The 10,254-nt window shown below is 42.8% G+C and overlaps 2 protein-coding genes across 7 annotated transcripts in view; one reads left to right on the forward strand and one right to left on the reverse strand.

The window, feature by feature from the left end:
* Positions 1-818: 818 nt before the first annotated feature.
* LOC135116003 (histone acetyltransferase type B catalytic subunit-like) overlaps positions 819-10,254 on the reverse strand; it is a 43,618-nt gene continuing 34,182 nt past the window's right edge. For 2 of the 4 annotated variants that reach the window (XM_064033212.1, XM_064033211.1), the window contains exons 2-10: positions 7,527-7,601; positions 6,861-6,936; positions 6,097-6,220; positions 5,406-5,547; positions 4,395-4,551; positions 3,893-4,104; positions 2,345-2,496; positions 1,483-1,599; positions 819-1,128 (exon numbers count right to left, since the gene is read on the reverse strand). In XM_064033212.1, coding sequence (XP_063889282.1) covers positions 961-1,128; positions 1,483-1,599; positions 2,345-2,496; positions 3,893-4,104; positions 4,395-4,551; positions 5,406-5,547; positions 6,097-6,220; positions 6,861-6,936; positions 7,527-7,601 — 1,223 coding nt within the window. In that variant the 3' untranslated portion in view covers positions 819-960. Of the gene's footprint in view, positions 1,129-1,482; positions 1,600-2,344; positions 2,497-3,892; positions 4,105-4,394; positions 4,552-5,405; positions 5,548-6,096; positions 6,221-6,860; positions 6,937-7,526; positions 7,602-8,150; positions 8,175-8,265; positions 8,349-10,254 lie in introns of those variants that run through there. The other 2 variants (XM_064033213.1, XM_064033214.1) reach the window with 2 other exon arrangements.
* LOC135116004 (uncharacterized) overlaps positions 8,849-10,254 on the forward strand; it is a 17,909-nt gene continuing 16,503 nt past the window's right edge. For all 3 annotated transcript variants that reach the window (XM_064033215.1, XM_064033217.1, XM_064033216.1), the window contains exon 1: positions 8,849-9,370. The gene's annotated coding sequence lies outside the window, so the exon portion shown is untranslated. The remainder of the gene's footprint in view (positions 9,371-10,254) is intronic.

Genomic DNA, 10,254 nt, shown 5'->3' on the forward strand with positions numbered 1-10,254 from the left:
CCATGATGATTTTAAAATTTTTGAGTGAAGGGTGTGTGTGTTATTAGGTGCTTGTAGTTTTTGTGTGGAGGAAGAGAGTTGTCTTTGGAGGGCAGGCTGTGACTGCCCCCTTGTGTTGTGAGACACAAAGGGAAACGTTCAGTGAGGTCACAACTGGGTTTAATGATAAGTTCACAGCACCCCCTCATCCAGTGCTGCACACCCCACTGGGAGTAATTATCGTTTCGACAGGTGTCTACTGCCTCCTCCTATATCCTTTGCCTCATTCCTTTCTCACATGTCTCTTTCTGTGTGATCTTTCCACTTCGTAGTTATGTATGGCATGTATTCCTGCGGTAAATCGGTTTATAATCAACATAATTATAGTTTATTCAGCATTTTCACACACACACACACACACACACAAGGACAATACGAAGAAAGACTGGAAAGGTTACATCTACCATTGTTGGAAAAAAAGGAGAGAAAGGGGAGACCTGATTGCGATATATAGAGCATATGAGGGAGTGAAGGTGGACCGGAATGACTTGTAGGTTTGGGATACACATGATACTAAAGGACATGGAAAGAGGATGAATAAGAGTGCTTGTAGAAGACATCAAAAAGTATAGTTTCCCTCACAATATTGTTGTACGGAAGTCTGGATGAGGAGATAGTAAATGTAAATAGTATATAAGGATTCAAGGCTAATTCAGATATTAAAAGATATGGAAATGGGACAGCATGACCATAGCTCTTTTCCAATTAAGCACAACTAGGTAAACACACACACCTTCAGTTAAAAGGGTAGAATATTACTAAACATTCAAACATTAAAATGTATACAAAAAACATTTAATTCCAGATAAACACAATTTTACAAAAGTATCATTCTCTAAATTCAATACAGAGAGGAGCAGAGCTAAGCCAAACAATTCAGCAGAGTAGAAAGGGTGAAGCAGTCAGTGGATGAGGAGGGGGTCAAGAGAGGGCCAGTCTCTCCAGCACTTTGAGGTAATGCTCCTCCAGCTCAGAGTACTGGCGTTCCAAGCTCTCCAGGCGCTGCTCCCGGCTTGTAATACTCATGGTGGCAGCAAATTCTTCAGGTTTCAAGATTTTCTTCAGCTTCTCCATGTCCCTGTCTTCTTTCTGTATGGAGCCATCAGAAACACTGCAATTAATTTCTCTCCAGTCATCTCACCACCACCACCAGTACCATTATCACCATCCTTCCACCACCCTCCACTCCCTTATTCACTCTCTATCTCTCCCCCACTATTAAATACATCCACCATCCCTACACCACTACCATTACCAAGATTCTTCACATTTTAAGATCTTTTCAGCTTCTATTTCTACAAATAACAAAAACATTGTAATTTAATCATCTCTCCATGTCTTCTCCAACATCCACAGAATAACTACCTCTGCAAATCTTCTCAACCCTTCACCACTACAACCACTGCAACCACCACCATCACCACCCTAAGCACCCACACTCACCTTGTACTGCACATTGAGCCTGTTCTTCACCTCCAGCCGGTACTGCCGGTAAGCCTTCTTGTCGGCTCGGTTGGTGAAGTGCAGACGCAAGATTTCGTAGATTTTCCGAACCTGACGCTGAGGAAGGCCAGAGGAAAGAGATGTGTTAGTTACTACCTGGTAAACTGCAGGTAAATATTTGAGGATGAGAGAGAGAGAGAGAGAGAGAGAGAGAGAGAGAGAGAGAGAGAGAGAGAGAGAGAGAGAGAGAGAGAGAGAGAGAGAGAGAGAGAGAGAGAGAGAGAGAGAGAGAGAGAGAGAGAGAGAGAGAGAGAGAGAGAGAGAGAGAGAGAGAGAGTGTCACTGTCAACCTCATCCTCAGCTTTTAGTAGGAAGGCAGAAAAACAATAGCAAATACTGGTAAAATTTGAATAAATAAAGATCCCATGAGCCATTCACACACCAAAACCCAAGGCAAAGTTATACCAATATATCACACTATGGGGTTTCACTCTTACAAAATATCACAGGAGCCTGCGAAGTGAGAGTAAATAAAAAAATTGTCATTTGAGGATGGCACAACTTGTTCAGAAGAGGTGAGTACAAGGGCAGGAGTGGAATGCATCATGAAGTGATAAGAAAAAAATTGAATGATTTGGTGACACAGTAAGAAGAGAGGACCAGGAACCAATTAAGAGCCTAGAGAAAACCAGTTGAGGGAAGATTGTGAAGAAGACAGAGTGAGATGGAGGGATGCAATTGTGGCAGAACTGCAAAGGATGGGAGGCACAGAGGAAGATGCAAAAGATATAAACAACTGGAGGAGACTCATACAAGGTGCCAACCCCTCACTCTTGGGAAACAGCCAAAGGAGAAGAGATACCTTGTTCAGTTTAAGTTTCTTTCTTGCTTCTGCCACCATGGCTTCACAGAAACCCTCAGCCAGTTTGGTCTTGCTGAAGCTGTCCAGGGTGAGGCAGTTCTTGGCATCCACAAAGTCCCTCAGGCGAGCAAAGTTTTCTGACGGATCCTCCACTGCAAAGACATCAGTCTTAAAAGGGAATTCTCAGAAATTGGCATCAGGGAGGGAGGGAGGGGAGGGGGCAGCAGTGGAGTCTATGGAACACCAGGGCCTCAATTCCAAAGACCCTCCACAATTATTAAGCACTTTTAGCAATAATCATATTGAGTAAATTGAAGCTATTATGTTAGATGCATATATATAGTGTTTGCAGGAATGTATTTATTTTGTTTTGTAATGTATTCCAGATAATAATCACCATAAAAAAAAAGGAATAAAAAAAAAGTAAATTTTCAAAGTGCTATCTTTACAAGGGTACCGTACTATACAGTACGGTAAAATCCCTCTTATCCAGCATCAATGGGACAAGCCGACATGCCGGATACTTGAATATTGCCAGATACTTGAATAGAAGTGAAATTATGTCCACAATCACCACCCTACACTCACGCATCTTACCATAACAAAGATCAGCTGATCGCCGTGCCCCGCGTCGCCACCCACACTGTCACCTCACACTCACCAACACACAGTTGTAGCATTGGGCCTGTAATTGTGACTCCTTCTGATCTTTTCAAGCTGAACCACTCGTATAACACTTTGTCCATCATTTCACCACGATGATACTGCAGTGTGTGACGATTTTCCGCTACCTTTGGGGTGTCGGTGGCTTTCATGTAATCCCGCAACTTTTTCGTTTGGGATTTAATGTCATAAATAGTTGATGAGCCCACACCATATTCCGCCATTAGTTGCTGTCTGCTTTCACCTCTCTCTAATCGTCGACAAATGTCTACCTTCTGCTTAAGTGTAAGCACAACACGCTTCCTCTTTTCTACAACTTTAGGCATGATGAAGGCGTCAGGCGATAAACAGTGCACACGCAGGACTGAGTCACTGAGTAAACACAGTGCAGTGGGCCGCGGGTGGCGTGAAGCATTGCTCTCTGGTGGCGAGGGGACAAAGTATGCCTCAAGCAGGAATTTTAATCGATTTTATGAGTACACATTGATTTTTTATTGATTTTAAGGCCCAGGGAAAAATGTGCCGGATACTTGAAGCTGCCGGATACTCAAATGCCAGATGAGAGGGATTTTACTGTATAATAAAGCTCCTTAATGACTGATTACAGAATCAGTTTCATTCATCTCCCACTCTATTCAAGAACCAAATCCTTCCTTCTAACTTTATCAAGCCTGAGCTCAACACTCCTCATCCTATCCCAATTACTGACCCTGAGGATTTCACTTATGTCACCACTGATATAACCCCTAAACCACTGAAACACCTGTAACAGATCCACACTTAATCTACTTATCCTATCCTGATTACTGTCCATGAGGATTTTACTTACATCACTCTTCTTACATCCCCTACAAGAAACAAGGCAAGACTCATTGAGTGGCTCACCTGTGATGTCCAGCACCCTGGAGTCGCTCTGGTAGTTGGAGTATATGGTGTTCAGCATCTCTGCTCCAAGTCCCATCCGTTGAAAGGGAGGCAACACCAGCATCTGGGATATTCGGGGCCTCACGTTGGCAGGGTAAGCATAATACTCATATACAGTTGTGTAGCCAGTGAAAGCGTACTGCTGCCTCCCATCCACCTCGTACTTCTCATAACTGTGAGATGAGGAAGAGATTACTAAGACTATTCCATTCATTTACCACTCTATTTGAGAACCAATTCCTTCCTATGCCTTTTTTTTTTCCAATCTAACATCAAACTTGAATTCTGATTACTGACCCTGAGAATTCAACTTGTAACTCTTGTTATATCCACTATACCACTTATAAAGACCTCTATCAGATCCCTTTCCAGGACTGTGAGTGGAAGGGAAAGACTTACATGACAACCTAAACCTCCAACACAGAGAGGGATACATTCTGACGTGACAAATTGGGCAACTTACGTGACAAAGAACCTCCATTTGTCATCATCCACGTCAATGTAGGAAGCAGCATCGATGTACCACAGGATGAAGGTCTGGAAGTTCTCATGGTAGGGCAGGAAGCCGGGTGTGGAGGCACTGCAGCGGTACACCTCAAAAGTACGCTCCTTACCCTCCTCTGCCACAACACACAGAGGAACGCATGAAACATTACAGCAGCACATTAAACTGTTCCTCTTGTCCTCCTCTAACAGAATGAAACATGAAATCCAAGATGAAATACAAGGGAAACACTTTAAGACTGCTCTCCTTGCCTTCCTTTATCAACACAGAGAAGAGAACACAAAACATGCCACCAACACACTAACTCCTCTCCTTGTTCTCCTCTAGCAAGATGGAACGCATGAAACACAGCTCTCCTTGCCCTTCTCCTTCAATACACAAAAGGGAACACTTTCCTTCTCTGCCTGCTTGTCTCTTATCAATACATGGGACACAAAACACACCTCTGGTAGATATCTCAACACAGGACTTACTGCACACTGAAGTTTCCCTTGAGAAAACTGCCCTTCTATCTCCATCACCCATAAGAGTAAAACTGGGCTAACACACACACACCCTGTCATCAATTTAACCAGAATTTCACCAGTATAAGTAAAGTGTACCGTATTATTAGCCTGTGTAAATTCATCAATCCTGCATATATTAATTCTCTACTCACTTCAATAGCCAATGTATGAGGATAAACAAAAACTGCATGTTGATGAATTTAACCAGAATTTTACCAGCACAGCATGAATAAAGTGCAGTGTAACATGAATCAATGTAAATTAATCAATCTAATACTAATTCTCAACTCAATTACTTCAATATTCAGTGTTAGGGAATGAACTAAAAGTGCAAGTTGGTCAGTTTAACCAGGATTTCACAAGCATAGTAAAATGCACTATAACAATCTAATACTAATTCTCAACTCAATAACTTCAACAGTCAGTATATGAGAATAAGGAAACACTGCACATTGTTCCTCACCTGTCCTGGCAGTAAATCTCCTTTCTAAGTCTCCAAAAGGTACAAAGGAGACGTCCTTCTGTAAGGCAGTCAGGAAGTCGTCCAGGTTGGTGATGTAACCAGGTGGAATCTTCTCAGCGATTGGTTTGATCACTTCATCAGGCTGAAAGGTAAAGTATTTTTAGTCTTGTATTGAGAAACACTTTGCTTTCTCACCAGGACTATTTTCAAAGGCCACAGAGATAATTAGCTGGGTTCTCAAGTGTTTCTCCTGTTAAGAATGTAGAAATTTTCTTAATTTGCCAACAGAACCATAAAAACCCTTAAAAAACCTGTATCACTTCAACTAGACTATTCTGAAAGTAATGGAGGACCAGGCATAAATGTTTCAGAATGTGGTCCTTAGTGTGTTGTATTTTCAATGATATCTCCCCAAGTTTAATATTTCCCTGAATGTACGACTTTCTTCAGTAAGCTATTTGATTTTCAGGCATAATTCCCTTGTTTTTACACTTTAATCATCATGTTGTTGACTGATACAGATTACTTAACTCCTGAGGATGACTGATTCCTTTTTGATGTACTTAAGAGCATAGGAAAACAAGGGAAGCTGTAAGAAGCCATCTGGCCTACACATCACAGTCCCTGCAAGCAAGACCTACCTATTTACTTGGGGTGAGCTTACAACTGAGAAGAATGTATGTGCACTAACCTTGATTCCCTCGTACTTCTCTGGGTGGACCTTGTCAGTGTAGGTGTGGGTGAGGTAGGTTGTGAGGCGAGCTGCAGAGTAGTACAGCTTGATGTGCAACCCACTGTACCCAAAGATCTGCTCACTGCGATACATAACAAGGAATTACTAGAGTGCACTTTAATCTTCCAAGGGTGTCATCACAGAATCGTGGTGCTCGCAGTGATTTAATGTAGGACTTGATAAACACTCCTACACTTCTCTGGAGATGTGCATCCTAAAACTGCCTCTTGTAATACATTTTGATCTACTGTACCCATATGTACATCATTACCATTGTAGTTATTATTCTTTTCTGAGAATATGTGAAGAGGCTGTACATACCAGTTGCTTTGGCTAAAAGACTAGAAAAATAAATTTGTCACTCAAGAAAAATTAATCATTAGTCACTCACTCTTATTTTCTTGTAACTGTGTTTGAGAATTTTAATAACAAAGAAGACAAGAACATACAAAAATAATTAATCATTGTTGTTTTGGGGCAAGATGCTATGAATAATAGATATGTGAGATGAAAGGGTGAAATTGCAGTAGAGGTGAAACAGATGGGAGTCACAGAGAAAGATGCAAGAGACACAAACAAATGGAAGAAACTCACTTTAGAAAAGCAACCAAAAGAGAAGACAATGAACAAGACATGAACCCAGCACAAGTACAGCTGGTGGCTGTGTCAGACAACAGGGATGAATGTACAAGCCAGTTTCCCTGACCTGACCCAAGGCTCACCTGTCTCCAAACACCTGGTGGGACATATCTGGCTTAAAGGTGGTGTCCTCATCCTCCAAGTCCTCGGGTTTCCGCACTGAAATACCACATAGATCTATAACAAACTGAAGAAGGGAGTTTGGGCAAAGACTGTCTGCATGCTCAACTCTTTGACAGACAGAGTCAACATGATAACCAGGTATTAACACGCACTAATAATACAAACCTGCAAGAAAATGGAACGAGGAGAAATGGCTTACTTTAAATCTATAGACTTTTAATTTCCTTGGCTCAGTTTATAGGAAGACTTCATATTTGAGCAACTGAGACAATATAACCAAGTATTAACAGGTACCATCATTTTTTTATGTAAGAGGCCACTGACCAAACACAACAAAAATTTTGAGGAATAAGAGGCCCACTTGAGTGCCAGTTCCCAAAGAGATGCCAAATAGAATAAACAAATAACAGAAGATAAGTGTCTTGAACCCTCCTCTTGAAGAAATTCAAGTCACAGGAAGAAGGAAATAGCAAAGCAGGCACGGAATTCAGGAGTTTATCAAAGAAAGGGATGAATGGCTGAGAATACTGGTTAACTCTTACATTAAGGACGTTGATAGAATAGGGGTGAAAGTAGAAACTCTTGTGCAGTGAGGGTGTGTGTGTGTGTGTGTGTGTGTAACTTACCCAGTTTGAACTCTAAGGCTTCATTGCTGTCCACCACGTAGTACTGCAAGCTGTTCTTGGCTATCACTGACATCCCTGCCAACACATAAATATTATTACTGTCATTTCCATATGAGGAGCCTCACACATTCACTCCTAACCCTTCATATTTTCACAGACCACAAAGGAACCCACTGTCCCTGCTCTACCCTGCCCTGACGACTGACCCCTAAGGAACCCATACTCTACCCTAACGAACACAATGTCTCTGTCCTCCCCTACCACTGACCCCCAAGAAACACAGTGCCCCTGTCCTGCCTTACCACTGACCCCTAAGGAACACACTGCCCCTGCCCTGCCCTACCACTGACCTCCAAGAAACCCACTGCCTCTGCCCTCCCCTACCACTGACCCCTGAAGATCTTACACTGTCCCTGTCCTTTAAGTTAACACACTCCTTAATGATATCAAGGCAGCGTGGTGTGCGGCAATTAACTGACACTCGAATATCTTACACTAAGGGTTTAAAGTCACCAGTACTCCGAAATAATAGCCGATATTCCCATAATAATAACTTCACTGTCTTTACATTCGCTCGGGGCTAAGCTGGTTATGTGATTAGCTATTTTACAATGCTACATTTACTATGGAAGCGTCCCCCAAAGACTTCTTTAAGCAGTTATAGTGCATTTCTGGTCATTCCTTGCCCCAGGACAACCGCTGCTAGGGAGAAAAAGGCTGAGACTAAGACAACACTCACCCGCCATGATGTTTCTTGCGCGGGAAAAAATTTTTGGTGTTTGTTGTGATTTTGTTATCCTGTTCCTGAGGGTGACAACACTGGGGAATGTGGGGCTTGGGTCTACTTTTGGCAGTTTAAGGCCGTATTTCGTTTATTCCTTATTTATCGAAAAATAAAATATTGATAGAATGATCTAAAAATTGATATGAAGTCTTGGAGGTTATAAGAAGAGGAGGAAGAACTCACAGAGAGAGAGAGAGAGAGAGAGAGAGAGAGAGACGAGAGAGAGAGAGAGAGAGAGAGAGAGAGAGAGAGAGAGAGAGAGAGAGAGAGATTATCTTGAGTAGAAAAGCAAAAAACATATTTCTCTTATATATTATAAATACAATGGAAGTGTCTTCTGACCAACACAAGAGACTGGAGACAGATAATTGGCATCACTTCCTGAGTAACAGTAGGATTTTGCAGGAAAGAGACGGGCGATCGAAAGAGGGGAAGGAGAGCGAGTTAGGGACAGGGAGGGGGCGGGGCGCCCCTCGAAAGCGGCAGGCGCGGTACGCAGCTGGTCTGACTAACAGGTTGTTGAATGCAGTGGGCGGGGGAGGGCGCGGGTGTCAAGTGTGTCTCACGTCCTCGGCATCTCAGGAACCAGCGTCAGTGTTGTGAGCGTCTTAACTCGTGAGGCAGGGGTAAAAAAAAAGTTGTTTGGAGAGGAGCTGAAATACGATTAGAAAATGCATCGCGACGCTTGTAGGGGAGAGTGTTAGGAGAAGCTATTTTGCTGCTGTGACTGGCCCGGGCACATGACTCATGCGAGGTGATGGCGTCAGTACCTGGGTGGCAGTGCCGAGCGTGACCACAGCTCACATGGTTCTCTCTCGCAACACCGTACTCAGGATGGAGGCAGCGGCTGGAGGAAATAAGAGCCACATTACAGGCGTGCAACTCGACACACAGACCACTCCTGGCTGTGTGTAGTGCTCGTGTTACAGTGAGGCAGGACAGCACCTCCACACACAGGCGACGCACTGCTCACTGGGTTCACTGGGCTAGGCTAAGCAAACGTATCCCCATTGCAGTGTCTCGATAGGAATCAGTGTTGCCTCAGAATAATAAATCAAAGGTAAGGAATCATGGCCTTCTGCCCTCACGTCTCACCACAAGCAAGAAATACAGTGCCAACACACACCTAGTCTTCCATTTCGGTTTAGTTATTCCGTCATTATTTCATCATTTATTCTAACACTGTCAAGTTTGCTTGGTTTAAGTCAGTTTTCTCACTCCCCCTCGCCACGCCTTACAATTCCAAGAACTATGATGGATTATAGTGTACATGTGTGTGTGTGTGTGTGTGTGTGTGTGTGTGTGTGTGTGTGTGTGTGTGTGTTACTCCTTTCATGTGGATGTCGGCTGGTATATAGATTGTTACTGTTATTATTATTATTATTATTATTATTATTATTATTATTATTATTATTCTTATTACTACTATTATCATCATCATCATCATCATCAGCAGCAGCAGCAGCAGCAGCAGCAGCAACAGCAGCAGCAGCAGCAGCAGCAGCACTGCATTTCCACCTTGATCAAAATGTATCTACGTAACTGAGCTGAATGGAAAGAGGAGTGTCAGTGCGTTTCTTTACTCGCTGTAAGAACCAAGGTCGTCATCTCGTCCCCTCGTCTCAGTCTGTCTTCCCACATCCACGATCTTGATAGGAAACGTTAGTGTTTGTGTGCGTCAGTGTCTTCTGTACTGAGTGAGACAGACAGATAGGCAAGCAGACAGAAAGGCAGACAGACAGGAAGATGAAGCTTTTCCATTAATAACAGACAGACAGACAGACAGACAGACGAAATGACAGACAGACAGACAAACCAAACATTCTTATTAATAACAAACAAAGTCTTCCTGTAATTGTAAGAGCTTCAGAAGATAACACACACACACACACACACACACACACACACACACACACACACACACACACACACACACACTCTGAA

This window comes from Scylla paramamosain, chromosome 30, assembly GCF_035594125.1.
Source record: "Scylla paramamosain isolate STU-SP2022 chromosome 30, ASM3559412v1, whole genome shotgun sequence".
Classification (NCBI taxonomy): Eukaryota; Metazoa; Arthropoda; class Malacostraca; order Decapoda; family Portunidae; genus Scylla; species Scylla paramamosain.